The 27,500-nt window shown below is 47.9% G+C and overlaps 1 protein-coding gene across 1 annotated transcript in view; it reads left to right on the forward strand.

Annotated features, from left to right (window-relative positions):
• exoc3l2b (exocyst complex component 3-like 2b) overlaps positions 1-27,500 on the forward strand; it is a 37,346-nt gene that overhangs the window by 2,981 nt on the left and 6,865 nt on the right. Inside the window, exons 2-9 of the mRNA XM_085370617.1 lie at positions 15,238-15,735; positions 16,144-16,367; positions 23,865-24,127; positions 24,212-24,478; positions 24,586-24,704; positions 24,991-25,105; positions 25,262-25,372; positions 25,900-26,000. Of these exons, the coding sequence (XP_085226743.1) occupies positions 15,275-15,735; positions 16,144-16,367; positions 23,865-24,127; positions 24,212-24,478; positions 24,586-24,704; positions 24,991-25,105; positions 25,262-25,372; positions 25,900-26,000 (1,661 nt within the window). The 5' untranslated portion in view covers positions 15,238-15,274. The remainder of the gene's footprint in view (positions 1-15,237; positions 15,736-16,143; positions 16,368-23,864; positions 24,128-24,211; positions 24,479-24,585; positions 24,705-24,990; positions 25,106-25,261; positions 25,373-25,899; positions 26,001-27,500) is intronic.

Raw genomic sequence — 27,500 nt, forward strand, 5'->3', positions numbered from 1 at the left:
GGAACGTTCTCTGTGAACGAGTCTGCTGATTGTCTGGTTCTTAAAAGTAGCCCAATGCTGATGTGACGTGACTTGTTTTGGCTGATTTACCGTTCAGATCTAAGCTGCATTAAACACCTGAAGGTCACAGCAGCACACGCTGACACTGGGCTTGTGAAATCGTTGCCATTTTTGTGGAAGAGTTTCGATTCTCGACTCCTTGGCCGGTGAAACTGGAAGAAACAGCAGCAGCAAAAACAAAACCACACTGACTGTACGGACTTCTCTCTTTGTGCCCCACTGACCTGAAACCAGCTCTTTTATTAAATCTGCAGCTGCTGACTCGGCTGCGCAGCTTTCCCTTCACATCGACCGTTTCACAACGCTGGTGTGAAATTTTGGAGAGTCCGGCGCAGATCTGGAACAAGCTGAGACGTATCTGTTTGAGTCATCGAGCTCTTTGTCTCTGGGATTTTCTCTCATGAAACTTGCATCCAAAGATTCGTCCACAGTGAAGATGATCAACACTCACGTATGACATTTAACACAAACATGAACCATCTCAGCCAGGTTCTTATCTGCAGCTGATTCAGGGTGGTGGGGGGGACAGGTGACTCTCAGGGCTAACACAGAGAGACAGACAACCACTCACACCCACACCCACAGCCCGTTAGCCCAAGCCCACGCATGACTGTGGGAGGAAGCCACAGGAGAACCCAGCCAGCCAGTGGATTCAAACCCACAACCTTCTAGTGGCAGCAGTGCTGACCACCCCGTGCTCCTCCTCACGGTGGGATGGGTGATCCTCGCTCTCTGCTCAGATTTAAGTTCCCACTCCCCTGATGGAGCTCCTCCCCCTCGCCGTGTCTGCGATTCTTCCACGACGCTGTGGAGGTCATCACAGAGCAGCCAGCTGATCTGAGATCAGAGAGAAGGACTGAGGCTGAGCTGCAGTTTGATCAGATAAAGGACTCACACAGTTTTAAAGGTCGGAGACGTAAGAGTTACCAAAAAGAAGCACTAAGGAGGTTAATCGGGTATTCATCGACCCTCAAACATCTGTGAACATCTGTGATTGATCATTGACAGCACATGTCATCATCATTAAAGGATCCAGGAGGATAACTGCACACGCTCAGGAACACTTCCAGAAACCAGCGTGGAGGTTACAGCTCCATCATGCAGAGAAGAAGCCACATGTGACCACGATGGAGAAACAGCCTCATCTCCTCTGGACCAATGCTCCTTCAAAACTGATCCCAGGTCAGATGAATCCGGTGCATTTGGCCGAAAACTGGAGCCACGTTCTTGTTCTGTTTATAATTATTTATTCCACATTTGTGCGGCTTGTCGACGTCAGCTGGGTGTGAAACAACGTTTAACCCAAACCGTTATCACCTCATAAAACACGCGGACTTTCTCCTCCCGTGATGCGTTCCAGGTGCCTCGGAAAACTGAGCTTCTTTGCTGGAGCGAGTCGTTTCAGGAAAATGAAACAAGGGGAAAAAGAGGAACGATTGATCCAGAATGTGTTGATCAGAAGTGAGGAAATCATGGAGACTGCGGTGAAAGGTCATCTGTGAGTGAGGGCAAGGTCACCGGGGTCAGTGTGTGTGTGTGTTTGCTTTGACTTGTGTTGAAAGCAGTTAATGAGTACTGTGAGACCTCTTTTGTGAGGTGTTTACCAGCTGATGGATGACTCCCAGCCAGGAATGTAACACACACACACTCGTTTTCATATATTAGCGGGGACCTCTCATCGACATAGTGCTTCCCCTACATGCTCACCATAACCATAACCTAACTGTAACCCTGACACTAAGCCACACCTTGAGCCTCAAACATTACCTTCAAACTCGTGGGGACGGACACTTTGTCCTCATAAGTGACTTTTGGTCCCCACAAGTATAGTAGCATGTCAATTTCTGGTCCTCACAAAGATGTCTAAACACGTACACACACACACTTCAGAGGACATTACACTGACTTCCATTTGCTTCCTGCAGACTTCAGACTTTCCCTTGAGGTCTAACTTTAGCTCTCGCGTTCTTGGTTTAGTGAAAAACAGAAAGAACAAAGGAAAAGTCCAACAAAGAAAGAGTAAGACAGGAAGTGAGTGTGTATGCTGTTGAATTAGACATGAAAAGCTGAGTGTTGGTGTTTCTCTCCACCTGTGCTCATGCGTATATACTCGCTGTGCTGTTCCAGCAGCTGAGGTTGACCTGATCTGTAAGCTGCACAGTGGAGCTGGTGGTGTCCCTGTCAGACTGGAGGCGTGGGGGGAGACTGCTCTCAGTCATTTATTTAACAAATATCCTGATAAAACTGCACCAGACACACAGATTTAGACACAAAGCTAAAACCTGAAGGGGGGTTTGTGGAGTAAACAGTCAAAGGTTTTCCTGCTAGTATGAGGTGAGAAAGTACAAACAGCAGTTGCACTAATGAGACTAATAAGACTGTCACAACATGCTTCACATGTATTAAAGATCAGTGTGTTCCAGCAGACGCACAGTCTTACGTTCATGCTTCAGCTGTGGCCAATCATGGCCTAAAAATCAAGACAAGCTAACGTTTAAAACAAACCAGAGCCGACCTGATTGGCTGAGGGCGGCGGTTTCAGAGTTCAGGAGCTACAACCTCAAAGCATCTTTTCCAAGCGCGTGAGAGTCTCATCAGCAGCTTTCATCTGCAGCAGGACAGGAACTGATCACATATCCGTGCTTTACTGAAGCAACTGATGAACAGTGTACACGCACACGCACGCACACGCACACACACACGCACGCACGCGCACACACGCGCGCGCGCGCGCGCGCACACACACACACGCACAGTGTGATTTTGTTGCTGCTGAATGAAAAGTGACCGTTTTCTGTGAGGAGGCAGCGTGACTTTGAGAGTGAAAGTCAGAGTGTGACTTTAGGCAGACCTGAGGGGGGAGTGGCCTCGAGCGGATCGCTCTGTGTGTCGGTCCTGAGGTGAAGGTGATTTCAGCCCGCTGTGCTGAGTCCGAGGACTCTCTGGTGCTTCCCGTCTGTCTCTGCTGCTGCGAAAAGTCTCCAATGCCCCAAAACAAACACGGGAGAGAAACGCAGCAGCACACACGGAGCAAACCGGTGATTAATGTGTTTGGGGCAACAAATCCACCAGATCAGGAACACAAAATACAAATCTACGGAGGGCCAGGGGGAAAAACATCACATCTGACAAAAAACAAAAGTTCCAGCATGAATTTAAAAGGTATCGACAGTTCTCCTCAGCCACAGGGGCGCGGATAGGAGGGGGGCAGGGGGTGGCACCGCCCCCACTGAATGGTGATACCACAGGATGAGAGCGAGGATAGGACCTGCAGGAGTACTTTGCTCAGGTTTAATGTACTTGTACCTCATTTAGTATTTCCATGTTATACTTACAGCGTTTCCTGCATGTCCCGAGTATAATCACTGCACCTCGTGGAGCTTTTGTTGCTTATTATTTGGCAAAACAATTACATTATTATAGACCGAGCTACTGAACAATAAGTCATTAAAATAATTAGAAAATGCTGAATTAAAGAGATTTGCACTTTAATAAATCAGAAATTCTGATACAGTAATGCCATATATTTACTTTAGTTACAGATGTGAACAGTTTGTTTAAATCAGGTCTAAATGTTTTTTTCCACTTTGTAAAACAATCCTGAGATCATGTTTAAATTCTTATAGTTTTATCTTGTCACATAATAAACAGGACCAGGGCTGCATACGTGCTTCAAAACTCCAGTTTAATACAATTATTCAGTATTTCGGACTAAATATTCAGAGTTCCTGTAACCCCCCCACCCCCCCCGTGCTGCATTCTTGGCCTCTTTGTTACGCTGTTGTTGAGCCTGCGGTGAGCGGGATGAAAGTGCTGATGGTCGCACATCAGCGGGACGCCGCCGAGTCACCGGCGAGTCTGATCGCTGAAATGAACAGTGTTGGTTTGTGTGCCAACTGTGACGTCAGCACAGTGTTTATGACCCGCAGCACCCGACCATCATCATCTTCATCATCATCATAACAACAGCAATTATAATAACAAAGTCAGTTTGTTTTCATGGATTCATTAGACTTGTGTGTGTGACACACGTCATATATGATGTTATCACAGCGATAAAGCGTCAGCGGTCTCTGACCTATCACTGCGCAGCTCCCGTTGCGATTGCGAAATTTCCGGCCGTGCCTGAAGGCAGCACCCCCTCCTCCTCTGTGCGTCTTCAGTCCCAGAGCCGCAGCTTTCTCCTCAGAGTGAGTCGAGCTTTTCTGCGCTGTCTCTTCGCCCGGTGTCCGGCTCCTGGACGCCTCAGCCCGGCTCCTGGTGACAGTGTGACCCGCCGCTCCGCCACCATGTCCCCGCGCTGTGAGTAACGAACACCCGCTGATGGAGCAGCGGACACGGAGAGTTTATTATCTGTTAGAATGATTTCAGATGCAGAGAAGTGAAAGTTTTCGGGGTTTTGAGCAGAAACTAAACATGACTGAATTTAAAGTGAAGATTGGATTTAATTTATTCGGATCAGTGATATTAGAAAAGACAGGAAGTGACACTTTGTACTTGGCAGCCGTAAAAGTGAAAAGCAAAGACTTTTAGCTGAAACTGGATTTGTGGGTATTTGCAGTAAATGTACGTGCGGCCCATTATTGACGGTTCCTGGCAGCTTGTGAGTCTGCTTCTTTAGAGGTCAGCTGAGGTCAGAGGTGTTTCTGCTGCACTACAGCTCCCTCTGAGTCCTGAAGCTGCAGTCCACAGTCTGAGGTAGCAGGTGTGACCGTGGCAGGAAACGTCACTGATTAACTGAGTGCAGGTGAAAGATTGCTGCAGATCACAGGTCCACGTGAGCCTCCTGATGTCTCGTGGGTGTTGTACAGCTCACTGGGGGACTTTTTCGTGCTGCTCTCTGATTGGCCTGAGGCTTCTGCTCCTCCTTACATGTGTTTTTAAAAATTCTTTGATTTCTTTAGAGCAGCTTTGCATGATTCAGAGTTCAGAATAATCCTTCTATTTCTTAACCTTTGTCCGAAACCACCTGTTTTAGTTTTAGCCCCTCCCACTACAACCACGGGTCCTTTGAAGCCAGCTTCTTATTGACTCTCTCCTGCAGGTGTGCCCACGGATGACCATATCAGGGGTTGCCCCTCTCGGTGACGCCTGTGGAGAAGTTAGTGTTTAGAGCAGTTACACCGACCCTGCTGAACAAAGATTTGCATCTGTGCTGATTACAGAGGACTCTGTTTAAACCTGCAACAGCGTTTATTTTCAGTACAAACAAGGTGAAGTCAAACAGCGACAGGTACAGAGCAGCGTGATCACACGGCGTCACCATGACGACAGAGCCCAGCAGTGTCAGAGGATACAGGCTGAAGCCCCGCAAACTCAGAAGTCAGTGAACGCAGCACGTTCCTGCTTTTTCCCATTAGTGCTGCAAACAAACAGAAGAATGCAGACTGATCAAAGTCCAGGCTTTGTCTTTATTTGTCCTTCACACCTTTCTTTTATCGTTGCTTCACCTCCCTCCTCCTCCTCCTCCTCCTCCTCATCTTTATTCAGCTCAGTTGTTTCAGAGGCTGAAACGCTGCAGGCTTTTAATGAAGCATTAAGAAACTGTCCACTGTGATGGAAACATGGACGCTCCTCCCCCGCTGCTGACTGTCACATTTTAACTTCCTGTTGAGCCATGTGCAAAAACAAAGCAGATATGACAGATCTATGAACTTCAGTTTCTGTGCGAGCCCTTCTGCCCTGCAGAGGAACTGTTTTGACCTTTGACCTCCCTACTGTCGGGCATCCAAACTGCTGATAGCCTGCTGATGACTCCAAGCTGCGATCTTAACCGAGTAGTTTTTTGCTCACAGCCAAACATCGAGTAAAACAAAGTAATAAAAAACGTGAAGACCAAGCCTGAAAGCGCGCCAGCTCTCCGGACGTCTGATAAAGTTTATCGCCGCGTATATTAAAGCTGCTCAGTTGTGGCAAACAGCCTAATCACAGTGATTTGGTCGGTATTGCAACGTCCATTATTTGACGTGATTATTCATTAACCCAACAGGCAGATATGGAACTTAATACGCTTCCTTTCCAGGTATTTCTTTTAAATGTGACTCAGACAGCTGGAGTGCAGGTGGAGGAGGGCGCAGGAACACATACCTGTGTTCCATCTTTTGCACATCTTTGAAAACAAGGTTCTTTTATTTTGAAAATTCATTATGTGTCTGGCTTCCTGTCCTCCTCATCTGCTCTGTGCAGGCAGATGTGCAGATTTGTTTCCACTGATACTGCAGCACGTCTGATGGCATTGTGACGGTTGTGTTCAGTGTCAGGTCAGCTTGGGTGGGTTCTGGTTCTCAGGCTCAGACCAGTGAGTGTTTTTCACCCTAACGTCCGTCTCGCAAGGCGGAAAGGTCACCTGCAGCTCCGGCTGTTGGAACAGTATTCGAGGACCTCGGTAACGAGGGATCAGGGCGAGAAACATCCGAGGAAACCGCAACACTCTTGCTCCACCAGCAAAGGATCTCGAGCTGGTTGCCTCCCAGTGAGGAGGCTGCTGGTTAAGCGAGTGTTTCTGCAGGTGGGCGTGAGAGAAGGATACAGGGACCCTGTGATGGATTTTGATGGTGATTATTTCTGATTCGGAGCTGTTCAGTTTCAGGACATTAGCCTACATTCATGCTTTTAACTGGCTGTTGCTGTGATTGGTTGTTTTGCTGTCAGGAGGTTTGATCGTGTGCTTTAAAAGGCGTTTGCTGTTACCTGTGGACGTTCGTCTGGATGAACTGAAGCAGTTGGTGGTTAACCAGATAACCAGACCATGTAATGGTAACCAGCTGCTAACCCACTCCTGCTGCTACCTGTTAATACGTACATTGTGGTTCGGACCTGGATATTTAGCTAAGGTTGGAGCTGGTTTAAAAAGTCCACAAAGTTTCAAACGTGGAAGCAGCTCAGCGTTACCTGCTGACCGTCCTTCACCTGACCCGTAACAATTAAACAAATAAGTGCTTTAAGAGGAAGTGCTGTCGTCTAACGACATAACAACCAATCAGAGCGTAGCTTTCACCCCACTGATCCAGCTGAGTGCTAACCCTTCAGCTGTTGACTCATGAGGACACAGTGAGCTGTGACCATAAACCAGAACTATGGGAATTCAGGCATGTGCAAACAGACTGACGGGTTAGATGCTGGCCCGTGGACGTTTTATTGGTCATCAGCAGCACAGGCACACCTTCGCTGAGCGCTCATTCAACTTTGACCTTAATAAACTTAAACCTGAGCGGTCCAATCAGCGCAGCTCCCGCAGCATCAAGTCTGCACACGAGCCGGAAAAAAAACGTCTGGGAAACTGAGTTAAAGGATGATGGATTTGGCTCCACGCAGGCTGTTGGGTAACATGATGTTGGGGGGGAGGGAGGGGGTGATTGCCAAAGTAAAACCAGAGTTTGAGACTTTCTGCTTCGATCTGATTCGCCGGAGCGCAGCCATAAAAGCTGATTCGTGCTTTATCGCCACGAGCTGATTAAAAACATATAAAAGAAACAAATATTAACAGGGATTCAGATTTAAGACTGTGACTTCTAGAAGACACGAAGGTCAAACCAAAACAGGAAGTAAACACGAATAAGTATCCAGTTCAAAGCTTCTCTACAGTTTTCCAGCTTTTAGATGTCGTTTTCTGTGGATCCGTGACCCTGTTAAACATGACAGAGCTGATCCTGATCTGAACTCAGATCTCTCACACAGGTTGCACAACAGCCATCTGTAGATAAAAGTGCTGATGATGTGGGCTCAGGTGTCTCAGGTGTCAGATTCAGTCTGGCATGACAAAATCTTCCACCTTTCAGAAGATTTGGCCAACACACTCACATTCATCTCAGAGTTTTCATTCAGCCTCCAGCAGCTGTCCAGAGGATCAGAGATTTCTGCGTTTATTACAGCTTCGAGCTCTGACCAGCTGTCGTCCTGGAAACCTTCTCAGTTTGGTGCAGCAGCAAAATAAAAAGCTGCTTTCCAGATGTAAAAGAACAAAAAAAATGAAAACGTTTGAAAAGCAGCTGTGAGTGAGATGAGAAGCACAACACAGGAAGGTCCAAGCTTTCAAAATAAGAGCGATAGGACTAGTACATTAATCATGGATGGTGGATTTAAAAAAACATTAGTTGAAGTCTGAGCATCAGTTTGGTGACAGAACATCTGGACAGCTGGAGGCGCTTTAGCCGCTACCTTAGTGAGTTACTAGTGATTTGGTTCAGTTCTTGCTCTTACTTTGCATTAATGACCAGCTGTGGTCACACTGACACCAATCCCTTTATTAACTGCTCTGTTTTAGAGTTTGAGTTCTTTGAAACCAAGCAGACAGAAACGTTACAAACTGCACTCGTTTGCAGAGACGCGCGACTCGCCGCTACTTTATGTGCGATAAAAACAACTCGACGCTCCACCTGCTCATCCAAATATGCTCAGGTCTGCCTCCAGACCCTCCATCGGGCTGCTGCATCCTGCTTTTAGTCAGAAGCTGCAACCGTAACATCGCTGATGCATGTTTTTAGCATCCTGCTCCGTTTAGTTTGGTGAATGAAAGGCTTGAAAAAGCCTTTTTAAACCATTGTTACCTGTCTGTGTGTGTGTGTGTGTGTGTGTGTGTCTGTGTGTGTGTGTGTGTGTGTGTGTGTGTGTCTGTGTGTGTGTGTGTGTGTGTGTCTGTGTGTGTGTGTGTGTGTGTGTGTGTGTGTGTCTGTGTCTGTGTGTGTGTGTGTGTCTGTGTGTGTGTGTCTGTGTGTGTCTGTGTGTGTGTGTGTGTGTGTGTGTCTGTGTGTGTGTGTGTGTGTCTGTGTGTGTCTGTGTGTGTGTGTGTGTGTGTGTGTGTGTCTCTGTGTGTGTGTGTGTGTCTGTGTGTGTGTGTCTGTGTGTGTGTGTGTGTGTGTCTGTGTGTGTCTGTGTGTGTGTGTGTGTGTGTGTGTGTGTGTCTCTGTGTGTGTGTGTGTGTGTGTGTGTGTGTGTGTGTGTGTGTCTCTGTGTGTGTGTGTGTGTCTGTGTGTGTGTGTCTGTGTGTGTCTGTGTGTGTCTGTGTGTGTGTGTGTGTGTGTGTGTGTGTGTCTCTGTGTGTGTGTGTGTGTCTGTGTGTGTGTGTCTGTGTGTGTCTGTGTGTGTGTGTGTGTGTGTGTGTGTGTGTCTCTGTGTGTGTGTGTGTGTGTGTGTGTGTGTGTGTGTGTCTGTGTGTGTGTGCAGTACTTTTCCTTCATGCTGTGAGTGGGACATGAAGCTGTGCTGAGTACAGTCATCATTACACGGTCAGCTCTCCACAGCCACCTTTTCGCACACACAGGTTTTGGGAACTGTGACGTCTTTTTCAACATTTCGTCTCCACCTTTTCCTTCATCTCCACACGTAGAAGCAGCTTCATGAAGCAGGCTCTGGTGTAAATATTCCATCGTGTGGGTTTTTGAGCCGGGCTGCTCTGATAAAAAGAACTTTATGGCTCCAAAGTCAAACCCAGCTCAGACCGGCTGGGCGGGGCTGAGCCACGGTCATTACTTCACAGTTTTAAAGTCCAGGATTGCGTGTGTGTACGGGTGGGTTATTATCATGTAGCTCACAAAAGTAATAATAAATAAATCGATGGAATTTGTCTGAATTCGGTTCCTCTTCCTGCGCGCACGTGCTGCCCTCCTCAGCAGGAAGCTGTTTAACAGTCGGGACACAGCGAGGCCGGCGTGCACTCTGAGCTGCAGCTGCAGCGATAATAAGAACAGGCTGCACAGGTTAGCCTGCAGGCAGAGGACAGAAAAACAAGCCAGCGCTCCACAGATCGCTCTGAAACTCCAGGACACCGCTCGGGACGATTATCGAATTACCATCACATAATATAACTGCTCTGATATGAGGTCACGGTTACCCACACTGCATCTGTCTCCCATTAAGGAAAAACTGTCAGCTCAGCATCATCTGTGAGAGAAAGCAGCTGTTCAGAAAAATGTCCTCCCTGCAGAGAGGAACGTGCAGCTGGGACTGAAAGTCCTGCAGCAGAAGGCGCGTCGGTCACACGCATGGCAGCGCGGGGGTCGATGTCGGCTGACAGGAAGCTGCTGGCAGTTATGTTTACAGCGTCGCTGTGTATGAACCATTAATGTAGGAAACGAGGCAGCAGAGGTTTGGACAGTGCAGGCAGGGTGGTGTAGGTGGAGACGAGTGTCAGGGATGGATAGTGATGGAGAAGGTGGAGGCCGAGATGAAGACGTTCAGATGTTTATTGGGAGTGAGCGGCATGGACAGCACCAGGAATGAGTCCATCAGAGGGGCAGCTCAGAGTCCGAGAGGCTCAGATTGTTTGCACATGTGCAGAGGAGGGAGGGTGGATATGATGGAGCTGCCAGGCAGGAGGAGAAGGGGACGAGCTCAGAGAGCGTTGATGGATGGAGGGAGGCAGATGATCCGCTGGGGAGACATCGACAACGAGAGGAGAACTGGCCTGTGACTGGACCTCATTCATGTGTCCCAGTAAGAGCAACCTGCTGGGCTCGACAGCTGGTTTTCTCTTCCGTCCAGCTGAAGTGCAGACTTCCTCTCACATCACTGAACTCCTCCCGCTGTGTCAGCTGACCGGCTGCAGCTCTGTGGGAACGCCGTCAGCCTGACGTCCAGAAACACGGCGAGAAGCTTCCGCATCAAACTGGCCACTTATCATTCCAGTCACTGAGCAGCAGATTCCCAGTAAAATTCCACCTCCGCCTGCTCACAGGCTCACTGTGTGTAAACACAACATGGATTACTGTGTGTGTGTGTTCACCTTTTGTCCCTTTGCAGAACAGAAACAAATGAAACACATGAATGAGCAGCGTCCCCGAGCAGACTGCACGACTGTAGCTGCTCGCGTTAGCTAACAGAGACCGCTGTGACTCCATCTGGACCCAAACGATCGTCTGTGGTGTGAACGTCCTGCTGATGTCAGCTGTAGCTTCTCGTGTTTGGGCTGCTTTACAGTCACAGTACTGAGAGCAGCAGTTGTGATCGTGCTCAGTGAAACTGTCAGCTTGTTGCCTTTGAAATGGTTGCTTTGAGGACTGAGACCAGCTCTGCGGTTGCAGTCAGTTCCTGTCTTCAAAGCGTCTTCAGTGCATCAGGATGGCAGCAAAACGGGCTGCGATTGAAGGGGTCAAGATGGCATCTGCATCCAATCAATAGCTGCGTCCAAATTCATCCTCCCAAGGCCGAGAAGACTGGAGGTTGTGAAATTGGACGTTCTAGCCGCTGTCTGGGTGGAGTTGAATGAACTCGGCCGTCTGCTCCTTGCTATCTGAATATAACAGGACGCTGGAGTAAACTCTCGACCGTCTCTCACTTCTGTTCAATCGGTTTTCTGTTTGACGTTTATTCAGCTGTGTGAAAAATAACTTTAATCTCAGCCAAACAGATTCACTCAGGAACAAATCAAACACTGAAAAAAGCCAAACAATAACATTTTAAGTTATCTGAGTGACGTATACATCACGTTTAACCTGAGTAGTGACAGACGGCGGTGGGTTTGAAAACGATGAAGCCGGGAGTCCGGTGTTCTCACCCCGGTCAGCTATCGAGCGGGTGGGTAACAGATGTCTTCGAAAACGTCGAAGCACTTTTGCAAACATGTGATGTCCTGATAAATCTGCAGATATTTGATGTTTACACAGCTACTGTCTCGCCTTCAAATGTGTTAAGAGTTTATTTTGTGACCCAGAAAGACAAATAAGAGTAATTTTAAATAAGAGTAATTTTAAAACTGCCGCCAACGTTGGAAACTGGACTTGGCTGGGCCGCGCTATGAATTCTGGGATAGGTCGGGCCACGAAGGACACACCGACCCATCCTTCAAATTCGGGGAAATGAAGGACGCATTTGAAGCAGCCGTCATCTCGTCGCTGTGACGGCCTCAGGAGGATGCAGCCCATGAATTTGGTCACTTGGCGAATAACTGCCGCCCCCTGTAAGAAAGCTCGTGTTACTGTTCTGCGTCTGCAGTGGGAACAGATTTGTTCGTCCGTTCTCGTGTTTGGGCCGCAGACATCCAGTCAGGCATCGAGAGTTTGAGCTCAAAAACATGAATCGATGATGAATGTGGGCAGGAAGCAGGCGATCAGCTGCCGGCCCTTCTTATGAAATGATTCCTGTTTTTGGACGTTCTGTTTCCTCCAGCAGACGTTAATCAGCTGATTATCTACACAGTCATTAATCAGCCGCTGAAGGTCAGGGCTGAAGTCTGTGCCTCCCTCTGATTGGTTATCTGCTCCTCTTCCTGGCTTCCTGTCTGTTTTGTGACACTGAAAAGGTCGCGACTCCTTCGCCTCCACGTGATGCTTAAACGCCGCGTTGAACTCGTCCACACGTGTGTGTGACGACACTGTGGAGCAGCGAGGTGTCTCTGAGGATGTGATGGATGGACGTTTGGATGACAGGTGGAACATCTAATCTGTACTCAGCTGTAGTCTGATTGGCTGGTGTTTTTGCTCCTAACAGACTTTTAGGATCTAAAATAAAACAGCACAGACAAAAACAAGCGTCAGACGCCGTGCTTCATCTGTGAGACCAGGTGAAGCAGCATGACGGAGGTGAGCAGTGGCCTTAACTCAGAGACCGCAAACAGAGCTCCAAAGCTTCAATCTCATGTGGGCCCAGCCAGTAAAACCAGTCGCGCTGCTCGATTCTCCCTTCCATCGCTGATTTCTGTGTTTGAGTTGGGCCACAGACAGACGTTAAAGAGCTGAATTAGGATGTGCACTCGGCATCTTTGTGTGGATTCTGTCGCTGAACGCACGTCTGTCTGTGTAGTAAAGTCAGTGTCCTCCCAAGTGATGGAAACAGGACTGTGAGGGCGCACTGGGAGCGGATGTTGTTCATGTTGTTGGTTTCCAGTCTCACCAGCTCAGGACACGCTGCTGCTGCCAGAAATAGACTCCCTCTCACACACACACACACACACACACACACACACACACACACACACACACACACACACACACACACACACACACACACACACATGTGAGGAAAACAGTGAAGAAAGCCAGCAGGCTGAAGTGGGAAGTGATTCAGTGGTGTTGGTTCCATAAATACCCAGCAGCCCTGGCGGCAGGCTCAGGAAACCCATGCGGAGCCCAGTGGCGCTCACACACAGCCTGTTTTCTTCAAGAGGGTCGCAGGGCATCGCGGAAGCTTCTGGACACAAACAATAGGAGCGGAAAGGACAACGATAGTGTGACAGGCAGAGGCGAGGACTCCTGGGCCCACGAGGCGGGGCCCGGGTACAGCCTCCAGACCGCCAGGAGCGGGTTGGCAGGGGGACCAGCGTCGGATCGGGGGTTGGGGGGTGGTCAAACACGGAGAAATCAAGTGGTGTGAATGTTAGGACTGTTGTATGCAGTCTATGGATGCAGCTTCCCGTAGACTGCATCCAGGTTGGCCGATAATCTGGGATCAAATCCAGTTCAGGTCCTGTGTGTGTCCATGTTTCAGTCTGAAGGAAGTCTGCTTCAGTTTTCAGCACAGACGTGTTAAAATCGCAGGTGGAGTTTACAGAGTGGACATTAATGAGTGCCGCGCTGGTCGAGGGCACATTTAATCATTACAGGGTTTCCCATGAATCATTACCGAGCGGCTGCCTGTTAATGTTTGCAGAGTTTATGAGTCTTTGTCTTCAGGCTTTATGGTTTTGGGAACATGTGACACCAGCTGCTTTACGACAGGATCTGCTCGCTGTCATTCTGCTGCCGGGCTTACCGGCGCCTCAGACTGCTGACATTATTTCAGAAGACCCCTGCCGGCCAATCGGAGAGCTCGATTTCTGTTAGAGCGTTCTGAAAACGTTCCTGAAGAGGTTCAAAGGAACCTGCAGCATCCGTGATAGTCAGGTGTGTCCTGATGTGCGTCAGAGCACCTTCGTCCTCCTGTAAGTCATCAAAGCTGCTATCTTTGAAGAACAATTTATCTTCTGTTCTCTGACAGCCGCAATCTGAAAATCAGCACGACACTGGGCGGCTCTGGAAACGCGTCTCAGCGTAAAGACCTGACAGTTTTTCTCATCGGGTGGAAATGAAATATTCAGCCTTTTCTAAATGTTCCTGCATTTGTAAACAAATACCGGCACATGGAAGAGGAAGTCTCGGCATGGATGCCCGCTGGCTGCATCGAAAGCCCCAAAATATCAGCTGTTATCCCCAGAGGCAAAGTCCTGATATATCCGACGCTGCCTGCTTGTTTACGGGGTTATTCCTGTTGTCTGTCGGAGGCTTCCCCGCGGTTTCATGCAGGTTTTCAAAGTCTGCGATGAGTTTGAGCCAAAAAGAAGGAACCTGCGCCTCAGCCGTGTGGGTGTGGCCACCATCAGAGTCCACATTAAAACTAACTGTGTTATTATTGCTGTTTTATCATGTGATTATATTTATGATGCACACGAACCAATCTTCCACATCAAGGTCAAACTGACAGCTCGGGCATCTTCGGGTAGGAGGCGGATGTGTTGCCATGGTCACCGACCATCACAACACCGTGAGTGTGACCTCTGCGTTATCAGAGCAGCTGTCAGAGTGTAACCGACAGCCTACGTCAGGGTGGAGTCTTATCAGAGCTCAAACACTAAAAAAGTTACAAAAAAGCAGGTGTGTCCTTCAGGTGTGTCCCGTGGGCGATTATTCATCCTGATGAAACGAAATAAAATCTTCTGAACTTTTTCATTTTCAGCCTCAAACTTGATTAGTATTTTATTAGTATAGTGAGTATCCTTATCATATTGTAAAGATAAAGAACTAATATAATAAATAATAAAAGATGAACCTCAAATGTAATTTTCCAGTAAAACTAACAAGTTGATGAATAAACAGGTTTAATCGTGATTAAAAAATCGACGCAGTGACGGGGCGGAAACGTGTTTTTCTTGTTGCGCTGATATCAATCAAAGCGCGTTACGATGTTTTTCTTAATTACAGAGCATCAGCAGCAATGATCCGTTTCTAGCAGCTTATACGTCAGTAACTGTGAGAACGGGATTTGTGCGATGGTTTTTCTGACGAGGAACGTGAGACACAAACAGCAGACTCTGGTCTTCGCCCACCAGCAGGGGCTCTGGAGCCAAACTGGTTCCTGTTTGGGCCTCTAACTTCTGACCTGTACATGATGAAAATTGTGACGATGTTTGTAGCTGAATCTGGTTTTGCACAATAGCGTTTTAATACCATCATGAAGCTTTGACGCCTCCCCCCTTCCTTCTTTTACCAGGTCTCTCCCTCCCTCTCCCCCCTCCCCCAGCTCCATCATGCCCATCTTCAAAAACCTCCCAGTGCGCCTAAAAGGCGGTCCGACTCTAGACAACGCCCTATTCATCCGCAGGATGAGCCTCAACATCACACCCCGCCATCATAACCCCTTTGACAATGATGACGACAGTATCCATGGTAACGGGGGCCATGGCAACCACTGGTCACCCGGCAGCTCCCTGCTGGACGGCGATGTGCCGAGGGACCGCAACCCATTTGAGGATGAGGAGGATGAGAACGAGGCCAACGAGGGGAAAAAAGGAAGCGGAGGAGGTTCGGTGAAGGGTTCCTTCAAGTTCATGTCCCCGCTGAAGAGCCTCGGGAAGCTGGGGAAGAACCTGAGGATGTCGGGAAAGAGTGCCACGCTCTCCCCACAAGGGTCGCTGCAAGGGTCGCCCTCACCTTCACCTTCTCAGAAGAAGAAGAGAGGAAGGAGGAGTTCTGAAGGAAGTCTGCTCAGGTAAACGTGGGATTAGAGTAATGGCGATGAAAGATTATGAATGGGCTGAAATGAAGGATTCACACTGACATTCAATATAGAAGATAAGAACTTGGAAGGGCATTTGTGAATGTTTAGATAGGAGATTACAGGGATCTGTTAGAGGAATTAAAAATCTGTCAGTGTAACGTGGCTCAAGGGGAAGGAGGATTAGAGGCCTTGATGTGGACGAGGTGGAACGATAAGCTTTCTGTTTTGGCGAGTTCTTAAGTTCCAAGTTCAAGATACAAACAAAAATTATGAGATTAGTAAAGTAAAAGTGTCAGCGGGTAGAGACCTCTGTGGGAACTGTGGCGGAGTTTGGTCCGTGGGGGGTAGTTGCTGGACTCGTGACAGTCTCTGACCTTTCTCTTTTTGTCTTCACAAAAGGTTTGCAGGAAAATATCGTGACCCCTCCCGTAAGGAATCGTTAGCCAACGGTGAGCTGAACTGTTCGGAGAGCGAGGGCGACTCGACCAGCCGCCGCGTGTCCTTCATGAGGATGGTGGGCCTGGGGAAGACGAAGAAGGAGTCCATGACTGACCAGTCGTCCCAGGGTCCCGAGGACCAGTCGGTGCCGGTGGAGGAGGTTAAACCCAGAGAGCCACTGTCGGGTAAGAAGTCCTGGCTCAGCACGGCAGAGACACGAACTAGTTTTTTACAAATATAAAAACTTATATTAGGTTTAAGTTTACGGTATCAGAAATACCACGCTTAAGTCCTGACAACATGAGATCGACCCAAGATAATCAGATTACTTTTGTCACACGGTTTGACATGGTTCAGATGTCACTTCCTGTCGATTCCACAGCTAAAAGCTTCTATTGTTAGACTAAACACTTTCCAGTGTCACCACTATGACAGGACATTGTACCGGTGGAAGGAAACTACAGATGCGTTGGCATGTCCACCCATCCAAGAACAACTGTTTGTGTTCTCAGCTGTTTCTGGGGTTTCAGATTCCAGTGAGACCATCAGCCACAGTCAATCCTTCAACTTACTCCAAGCTGCACACAAGACACAGATATTCTGTCTCCAGACGTTTTCAGTAGCAGCGTTATCGTCCCGTTCACAGCCCGATCTGATCGGCGCATGTCGGCAGCCTGTGGCTATTTTAAACACGGACGCTGAAAATCAATGGATGGAGAGGGTCGGTGAGGAAGGTGATATCATGGCCAACTGGGTGACGCTGAGATGCTGTAACACTGGAATGTGTGTGTGTAATGTCATAAGTACTGGGCCGGTCATGGGAACTTTGTAAGGGCGTCTATTGTTTATCACACCCTGTTTACGCTGCCATTTGGTAATGAATGATTCAAGAGTGTGTGTGTGTGTGTGTGTGTGTGTGTGTGTGTGTGTGTGTGTGTGTGTGTTCTCAGTTCCTCCACACCCTTGTTTGTATGGTCAAACGGCTTCTCTGCTGCACTGTGTTTGTTTTCATCAGCAGTTATTCTGTCAGTTATTTTCTCGTTCGTGAAGTTTAGAAATCAGTGAATGTTTTTGGCAGAAGGAGTCGCAGTGATATGAAACGTGTTGGACTCTGGAATTCTGGGATTTCGAGGCTGAAATTTCAGTCCAGTTTTATTTGTACAGCACCAAATCACAACTACAGTGCTTTATATTGTGATTTAGACCCTACAATAATACATACAGAGAAACCCAACAATCATATGACCCCCTATGAGCAGCACTTTGGCGACAGTGGGAAGGAAAAACTCCCTTTTAACAGGAAGTGTTAGGGAGTTTTTATTGTTTTATTTGCTTATGCTTCAAAAGTTATGTTACACATATTTCACCAGACACAGTTTTCTGAAGAAACAGGAAGCTGACCCTGTGACACTGGGATTTGGGACAGGAAGAAACCTCCAGCAGAACCAGGCTTAGGGAGGGGCGGGGCCATCTGCTGCAAGAGGAGGAAGACATGTCTGTGTTTGACTTTAGCTGCTGATCGGCAGCTCGTGCTGTTTGTTTGGTACCTGAGGATGAATTTACTGGGTCATCTACAGAAGCAGAACCTGCAGTCGCTTCTCAGATTGAGGTGAGCAGAGAGCTCTGGATGCTCAGGTGCGGGCTTGTTTTCAGATGCTGCTAAACCACCGTATCAGCGGATCAGGTTGCCGCTGAGCGTGTGTGTCTCTGAAAGTACAAATGGTCCTGACTCCTATAATCCTGTTTGGCAGTGAAACAGAACGCAGACAGAGCTGCACCGGGTCAGGCTGGCCTGAGAGAAAGAAGGACTTTACCTTTGCTTCTGTCTGAACAGACAGCAAACACCTGCCGATCAACATCGAGCAATAAAACACCTGCAGAGCAACAGTCGAACAAATCAGGACGAGCACAAACGCAAACTGAACACCTGCACAAGTAAAAAGGAGCCACAGAGCAGCTCGAGAGTCTCAGCCTGGATCTGTGGGAGCTTTCTTAAACCTGAAGGCTCTGCTCCTGATCAGAAAAGTGCAGTTGCACTGATTTGAAAACGTCACGGCAAAACACAAAAGTAGCAAAACGAGTTTGCTTTCTGAGGAAGAGCAAACAGTTTCACACAGCCTGTGCTTGGCTGTCGCGTCCAAAGCATTTGAATGCAGCGCAGCAGAAAGTGCCGCATTTCTCTGAGGTGTGATCCAGTGGAAGCACACAGTAGAGCGCTGCTGACCTGCTGCCTAATGATTTCCTGTGCTGAGTTCAGGTGCAGTCTGAGCCGTGCTGGGGTCTCGGCGCTGGTCCTCTTGGTTTGTTGTCTTCATGCGTGCTGGCTTTTTATCTAAGCATGCAAAGCTGGCAGATGTGCATCAGCTGCTCTGCACAGCAGGTATGCATCAGAACAGGGCGCCGAGCAACAGCACGCCACTGATCGCCGGCCCTCTGTGATTATATAACGCTGGCTGCCTTCGTTAGATAAGAACAAAGGCTCACAGATCGACACGTTTCATATAAATTAAGAAATGATCAAGTTGAGCATTTTTAGGTCCCAGCATGAAACTTTTGTCCCAGTAAAATAAAACGTTCGGCCTGCTGTGCTGCAGTCACGTCAACCTGACAGAAACACCGAGGTCACGGGCGCTGTGGTTTTTGTTTTCTTCTTCTCTGCGCAGGTCGGCTGACCTCTCTGTCATTCCAGGACGGTTACAGCATGTTTCTGGTCATGTGGACGAGGACCGTCTGTGTTTGGTTCTTCGAGAAAGTCGAAGCGTGTTCGCCTTCTGAAGCTGAAACTCTGGAGTTTAAAGTTCAAGCTGAACGAGTTTGAATCGCTTCAGACTTCAGTGAACACAGAGCGACACGGTGCTACAGTCCGCTTTACTGTACATATATTTTACCACACTTTGTTTCTTCGCCAACAGTCCGGTCACCGTAGTAACGGTGATTGGAGCGAAGGTCACAAAGGGTTCGAGTAGTTGGCAGAAGGAGGAGGGGTCAGTAAAAGCCTCGAGGCCTCACAAAGGGGAGTGACGCGCCTTCATTACAGCCTTTTAGTTTGAAGGACTTCTTGGAAGTGACGGAGAGTGATGAAAGACCCGCTTCATGGAATTTACCCCTGACAAACTGCTGTGTGTGCTTCATTAATGCACGCTCATGTTACCGCTGCACGGCGGCTCCGCCGGCCGATTGTCGGCGTGTTGCTGCAGGCCTCAGGAAGAAGGTGAAATATGAAACAGGAAGTCCACTTTAATGGGTCTTAAAAGCCCCAAACACTCGATGCTCAGGTGTCATTCAGAGGTGAAGCAAGGACGTGTGAAGCTGTTTGGATCCACAAACACTAAAAAGCTCCCGTGTCTCCGCTCACGCTCACGAGGCGAGCTTTCACGTTTGAACACGAGAGTAAAACTCAGCATGTTTTTTTTAAATACGGAGGTTCTGATTGGTGGACGTTTTGTTTCATTAGTTTGACTTTTTCTTTGATATTTGGCAGCGTCGCAGGGACGTCATTGACTGCCGTTCTCTTTGCTGCTGTCAGATTATGTATATTTTAGGGTAAAATTTAAGCCGAGTTTTATTGTCATCCCAACGATGTACACCCGAGTAGAGTAGGACGAAATCCTCCTGGATCAAAGTACAACTACACAGGAGTAAGATGTGCTTAGAAAAGAATGGGAATGAGACTAAATCAATACAATAGTCCACAGAGTGGAGCAGTGAAGCAGCCACGATGCTAGTGGCTTTCCAAATGCAGCGCAAGGTGTAGCCAATGACGCGCTCAGCGGTCGGCACAATCCTCTGCAGGGCTCTGCGGTCGGACGCGTGGCAGTCGCCTCAGGAAGTGCAGTCGCTGCTGGGCTCTTTTTATCACTGATGAGTCGAGAAAATAAAAGACTAACGTGAAAGTAAAGCAGTAAATCTAAAATTAGGACACGAGACGCGTCGTGGCCAACCATGAATGATGTGTTCATGGTTGGTGCAGGACAGTTAGAGGTTTTTCAGCGGCTGCACCATCCTGCTGACCAGCTATCAGCTGCTGGAGGACTTCCTGTCAGTGGCCACAGTGGGCGGCTTATCTGACACCAGCGGCTTCACTGCTCTGCCAGCAAACACACACTTTTAACAGGAAACCTTGAGAGACTTCACAGGAAATCTGCACGGAGGCTGACGATAGATCAAAAGTCCATTTTCTTCTCTCCTTTTTCCATTTTTGTTTCTTTACTTGTCCAAATTGGATCTCTTCAGCTTTTCCTTGTTTCCTGGGATGTATCTCCACTGGTGGATATTCATATCAAACATGAATAAAGGTACTGAGGTGAGTGTATGTGAGCCCAAAGCACAGGCTGCTAAGCACTTAGTTTCCCTCGATTCCTTCAACTCTTGGATCTCTGTGAGCTCACAGAGGGAGGATGTTTCTAGCATGGCCATCTCAGATGCAAAGGCCCCACCCACCTGCTGTTCAGTGTGTGTGAGGGGCAGCAAATCAGAAGACAGTCATGTCCAAGAGGGAGAAGCTAAACCTGCTTATTTCAGACAGAGAGTGAACTGAGCAACAGTGACTTCACACTGTTGCTGAGTTTTATTTATTAGCAGCAACCTTTTTGAATTCAAATAAAGTTTGTCTGAATAAACAACAGTTGTTTCCTGAGCTGTCATGAAAGGTTTGGCCTGCGTCTGCAGGAAGTAGGCGGTCTGATCTGAATGCTCAGCTCTGCGTCTGAGAGAAACGCGACTCTCTTCGGTTTGACTGTGAAGCTGCTGAGTCGTGTCTTCAGTGACCGTGGGCATGAAGCCGGAGCAGATCTGCGACTGAGCTCAGGAGAAAAATGTGAAAACGCAGCTCAGATTACGCTCCACATATACAGACACAGTACTGCTACTGTTCATGCAGACAGACGTGCAGCACTACACATGAAAAGCACAGGAGTACACTTAATTAAATACCAAACGACACAGGCGCATATAAAAGCAGCTTCGGTTTCGCCTCCGCGGGGTTCACCGGGTTTCATCGTCCAGCAGCCAAACTGCAGCCGCGAGCTGGACGTGTTTTCACATCTGTGTAAAGTGAAACTAAAGACGCAGATGTTTCATCTTAAAATATGTGCCGCGTCTGGCGTTCAGCATCACTAATGTGGACACATCGGCAACAGCGTTCACACAATTAACATTCAGGGCTCACGGCTGGAGCCCCAGCAGCTGTGGGGCGTTCAGGGCCCGAATGACCGTGGGCAGTAAGGCTGGTATCAAGAGTAGTGGGAGGACCAATAGGAGGACAGCGTTCGATAACTTTAACCAATGGCAGCATCATTTTGTCAGGTATTGAATGGTTGTGTCCAGTAGTTGTGCCTTTCTTTAAAAAAACAACAAAAAACTCAGTTTTCCATTTTCTGCCTGTCTCACCTTATTACATCACACAGGTGGGGAGAAATGAAGATGTTTGATTGGTCGAAGTCGTGTCTGAACCAAACGTGGTAAAGAAGCTTTGACTCTGGGATCCATTCATCCCCAGCATCTGATGTGAAGTGCACTGTGACGTGGATTAAACGGGTTAGGACCACGAGCGGTGATGGAGGTGGTCGTGGTGGTGCGAGGAAGAGGGTGGAGGGGGGTGGGGCTTCGTGCATCCAACTGGGAAAGATTTCCTCTAAAGTCTGAAAGTGAACAATGAGAGCTGTGTTTGAGAGGAGGGGGCATGGTGTGTGTGTGTGTGTGTGTGTGTGTGTGTGTGTGTGTGTGTGTATTCTTAATTATCCATTCACATGAGGACCCACTAAGTTTTGGACTGTAGTTGGTTGTTGGGACATTTTTTGGGGATGTTTCTGTATCATGAGGACGTTTTTATTCTCATACTGTACGTTTCAGTGTAGACGGGACATTTTATGGGGAAATGCAGGCACGTGGATCCATTTCTGCTCTATTGTTCACTGCTGTGACTTTTCCTCTCGGGGAGTGGGGTGTTTTAAAAAGTCTAAACTAGATCTGTGACATCTAGAAACAAAAGGTCCTTCGCGCAGCAGCTGAGCACGTTTACAGTAAAGGATACTGTGCTGTGGTTTCCTCAGTGCACAGATCACAGTATGTGTGTCAGGCAGGAAATCCACTATTTCCTCATCTATAACTTAAATGTGCAAAAAGTATTCAGAGAGTTCATGTTTCAGTCTCCCTGAAGTTAAAGACACACATTTGACAAGCAACCCCCCCTCCTCCCTGTGACCTTTGACCTCATCGCTGCTGCAGTTTTTACAAACTTTATTCCACCGTCGACCCAAAAACAACGAAAGACAAAAGTTCAAAGTGGGGATGTTCCACTCACATTGTTCTGCTTATAGAGATGATCTTCCTCTGGGCTTTCACTGTGTGTGTGTGTGTGTGTGTGTGTGTGTGTGTGTGTGTGTGTGTGTGTGTGTGTGTGTGTCATCCTCGCTTCCTCTGCACATCTGAAGGGCCTCACATCCTCCTCGCTTTCTCCACACACAAACAAACACAGAAGGCTTTTATTTTGAAAGAGTGGCCCTGGAGAAGCCGTCTCCTGTGATGAAACAACTGATGCAGGAGAAGACCGAGTTTCCTGTCCTGCTGTGTGTGTGTGATGAATAACTGAGTCATATTTCCCCTGTAATCACACATGCAGTAATGCAGTATCCTCTGTGATGGACATTTTTTGCTCCACCTTCCGGCTGTGACCAATCAGAGCAGAGATAAACACTTTAGTTTCTGACCTAATCGTGTCTTAAGAGTTTATGCTGAGAAATGATTATTAACCGCGAGACAGGGCCGAGCAGTGAACGCAGACCAGCAGCAGCAGCAGCTTCACGTCTTGGTTGAAGTCATCCTGAAGGCTTCGAGTCGTTGTCTGGCAGCTCTCACAGGCCAGCGAGCTCACTAAGGACCACTGTAATGCACTGTGTCTATATCACAGAATAAATGTGCAATATTTATGAATATTGGAACAAACACTATATCAGTGACAATCAAGCATGGACGCAGACAAGCAGCCGTTCCACGCTCGTTTTCCGCCTGTCAGAGCGGATAAGCATGATGCAGCTCTGTCGAAGGGGAAGCCTCCCTCAGTGACATCAGCAGACGCTGACCTCAGAGCATTTTGCAAACTCCTGCAGACATTTTTACAGCCAATAAAAGAGTGAGAAACAAACATGTTCGCAGCCTGAACCTCGAAGCCTTCTGCTCTCCTCACCTAATTTCCCTTTCACGTCAGTCAATCGTATAAAGTGTATTAATGTTTGGAGCATTTGTTCTTTGTTGCGCAGAGTTAGGGTCCAGTTTGATGAGTGAAAGTTTGGTCTTACCCCAATATGACCGTCGGAGGGGCTCGTCTTCTTCTATGCATCAGAACTGAATCATTGTTGTGGTGACGGTTTAATGTCCTCAGGATTCCCGTATGCTTGTTTGACATTCACCTAGGGACCATTTTTGGTCCGAGGACACCACAAGGGTTACAGCTGTCTGTGAAGGTTCTCAGTCATCCAGGTCATCGTAGTCTAAGGAGCTTGGAAAGAAAAGCGTCTGGACAAAGGACCCCCTGATGATCCTCTACCTAATCACATGAGCCAAGGTTTCACCCCTTGGCTCATGTGATTAGGTAGAGGATGCTGTTTTCTTCACGGAGAAATGCCAAACATCCTCCCAAAGACATTTGGATGGATGACGTCTTAACGTTCCTTTGTCTCCTCCAGTCCTGGAGATCCTGCAGCTGGTGAAGAAGCGGGACCTGCTCCTGGCTGACACCCACATCCTGGAGCTGGAGCAGGAGTGCAACGAGCGAGCTGCCGCGATGCAGCCCGAGGACGCGACGAGCCCGAGCGTCAAAGATGGCGGGCGGAGGAAGGCGAAGGATGTGGAGCTGCTGTACGAGGAGCTGCAGAAGGAGCTGTGGGCCGTGGTCAGGGAGTCCCTGAAGTCTCCGACAGCCGGGCCCAACCTGGGTCTGGTGGTCCAGGTGAGGGAACTCTTCTGTCGCCATGGCAACTGATGAAGAACACGAGAATATTCGAGTTACGTCAAAGTGCTCTCGCTCTAACAGGTGCTGCAGCAGGAGGAGCAAGTTGACAAAGACTGGGAAGTCAGCGAGGGAGCTGCCCCAGGAGGCCCGAGGCCTCGCCGCCTGAAGCAGAGGTGGAAGGAGGCGGTGGAGGAGGCGGCTGACGACTCTCTGCCTCAGACCACCGAGTTCACAGCCGGAGAACTGAACAAGTACCTGGACCGGCTCCGAACCCGGGTGGTGGAAGACCTGGGGGCTGCCAAGAGGAACGCGGTGTCCATCTATCCTGAAGAGTACCAGCCCTTCCAGGTGAGTCAACACCTGGACACAAATACACAAATCCTGACCTAATGGAATCGATGTTTGCAGCCTGTAACAGTCCAAGCACTCTAACGTCTGACCTTTTGACCTCTCAGGTGTACGTACAGAGCTACCACCAGGCGGTTGCACGGCGACTGAAGACCATCACTGACAACCAGCTGCAGATCACAGACATCTACTCCCTGCTGGACTGGCTGCACAACATGTACAACAGGTACGCACATGTTTCAGGTTTGAACCGTTTACACAGGACAAACAGACGAACCTGAAACCAGAGTGACCCTCGATTGGTTTTGTCCCTCAAGTTTGCTTGAAATTCAGTGTTGAAAGTATCATTAATGACCTGCAAGGAGAAATAAACCCAAAGACAGTGACATAAAAGCTGCAGATGTGATGGAGCATCAGGTTTAGATACACATGAGTCTGTGTGGACTCAGGCTTGCTGCTTAGGTTGCTCATGTGTACGTGTGTGTGTCTGTGTGTGTGTGTGTTTGTTTCAGGGATGTTCTGGGGACTGTATGCATAACAAGTCCATTCAACCACTCTGAGCTCAGTCCTCTGCTGCCGTCAGAGACCGTGGACAGGCTGGAGCTCGACTGTCTTAACTCGGTCCGGGTGAGAGAGAGACACGTATTCTCACCTACCTTACTAACAGTGGCCCGTATAACCAGGCTGACCGAGCACGGACCTCTGTTTTGTACACACTTCTAAAAAAGTAGCATGATGTCAGTGCTTTGTCAGTGATTTGTTGCCCGGTTCTTCCCTGCGCAGGCTAAAGTGACCACAGAGCTGAGTCAGGTCCTGGACGACGAGGAGAAGAGATGGATGGAGACGCTGCAGATCGAGGAGTACCAGATCACTCTGGCCAAGACGGTCATAGAGGTAACCCCCAACCTGCTGCCCCCGCACGCACCTTCGTCACTATGGCTACTGCACACACTCCATGAATGAGTCTGTGCACCGCCGTGAAAAGCGTTTCCTGTCTGTTTAAATACAGGATATAATCAGAGTGAAGTGTTACATAAAGGTCTATTCCGCTGCATTTCTTACGCTGATTGTTTTCTGGGTTTGTCCTTCAACTGCAGCCAAAGTCAACATCAAACATTTCCTCATCTCTCTCTCTGTCACACACACACACACACACACACACACACACACACACACACACACACACACACACACACTCTTTCATTCAAATTTGCACTGAAAGCAGCTGCTGCCCTCTAGTGGCCGAAGCAGGTGTAGCTTAAAGGTGCACATCAGTCACCAAATCAAATCATTTCTGTCTGCCATTCACCCGAGTATGTTTGTTGAGTAAACGACGAAAGCTGTTTCTGACAAATAAAGTTGTTTTTAAAGGTTTGAGGTGTGTGACAACCGTACCGTCTGTATGTTTATCTGTGTTTTAGAGGTTGCAGGCCGATCTGGAGCGCTCGGCCTCCATCAACAGAAGTCTAGGCTCCAGAGTGGCGCAGTGCAGCATCAACGGCCTCGCTGACTTCCTGTACAGGTACGTTCTTTTCAAAATAAATGTTTTTTTTTAGCTAGTCATTAGCTTCATAAAAATCAAATAAATAACAGAAATAATAGCTGACATTGAAAAACAAACAATAATAAAACCACATGAACAACCTGATGAAATAGAAGTTAGCAAAGCAGATGTGTGTCACCAGTGTTGGTCAAGTTACTTGAAAAAAGTAATCAGTAACTAATTACTGATTACTTCCCCAAAAAAGTAATCCCGTTACTTTACTGATTACTTATTTTCAAAAGTAATTAATTACCGTATTTCCCGGACTACAAAGCGCACCTGAATATTAGCCGCACAAGCTAAAATCAGGGGAAAATCCTGTTTTGTACATACATTAGCCGCACCTGACCAAAAGCCGCAGGTGTTTCAATGTTGACTTATCATATGTAAGAGAATATGCACAAAGGGAATTGTCAGGAAAGAGATGGCTGTTTGGAGACACACCCCTTTTATTAATATTTTGAAAAACAAGTTATGGGTACATATTTGCACATGTAGTACATAACAGTAACCTACAGCACACCAGAAAAATAGATTCGGACTACCTTTTAGGCTCAGGTGCAGTGACACGGCTGTAACAAGAAGAAAAGTCAGTCATTCACCATCTTTCTCTTCTTCCTGCGCTCTAAAACCACCAAAGTCCTCTTCTCCAATGTCGGAAACGAACAGGCTCAGGATGGCTTCGTCATCCACTCTCCGCTTCTCTCCTTCGTTGTCACTTTCAAAACCAAAGAAATCCTCGTTGTCAGTGTCAGAGTCGAACACCCTCAGAAGGGCCGTGGCGGTGTCCTCCTCTCCATCATGCAGCAGTCCAGCCCTTCAAAATCCGTTGGTGATCGTGGATGTTTTCGCACTTTTCCACGCTGTCAGAATCCACCGGTGGAGTTGGGCATACCTTGCTTTTCGCAAGTTTATCGCCGCTCGTCATCCACGCCTCCCGCTGAATGCGTAGCGCTACTTTGAAGTTTGTTTTTCGCGCTACTTCGTACGGCACTACGTTGCCTGGCGGACGGACATGTGACCAACATACCACTCTTGAACCCCGATCCTTCCGCCAGGCAATGTAGTGCCGTACAACAGCGGAACAAACAAAACAAATCGTCTTACGATATCACAAAAATCATGGACAATCCATAGAAAAGCCGCACCTGACTAAAAGCCGCAGGGTTCAAAGCTTGTGCAAAAAGTAGCGGCTTATAGCCCGACAATTACGGTACTTAGTTACTTAGTTACTTTTTAAAAACACGATTTACAACCTGAAGAGGTGATAAAGTGATAGATCTTTCAGCCCAATTCTACTTTTTCTGCATAATCCATCATACAAAATGTAATCAAATGGAAAAATCTCTTTTTAAAACTTGTTTTATTAGTTTTAATCTTTTAACTTTATGCATCAAGCAAAAATTAAATTATCTGCAACATTCTCTGACTGGAAGAAATTAGTTTAACATTTAAACCTATTTTCTGCACATTCCAGCA

Source organism: Diplotaxodon limnothrissa, linkage group LG14 (genome assembly GCF_057381915.1).
Source record: "Diplotaxodon limnothrissa isolate DT_005_m linkage group LG14, D_limnothrissa_male_GT1.1, whole genome shotgun sequence".
In the NCBI taxonomy this organism is placed as follows: domain Eukaryota; kingdom Metazoa; phylum Chordata; class Actinopteri; order Cichliformes; family Cichlidae; genus Diplotaxodon; species Diplotaxodon limnothrissa.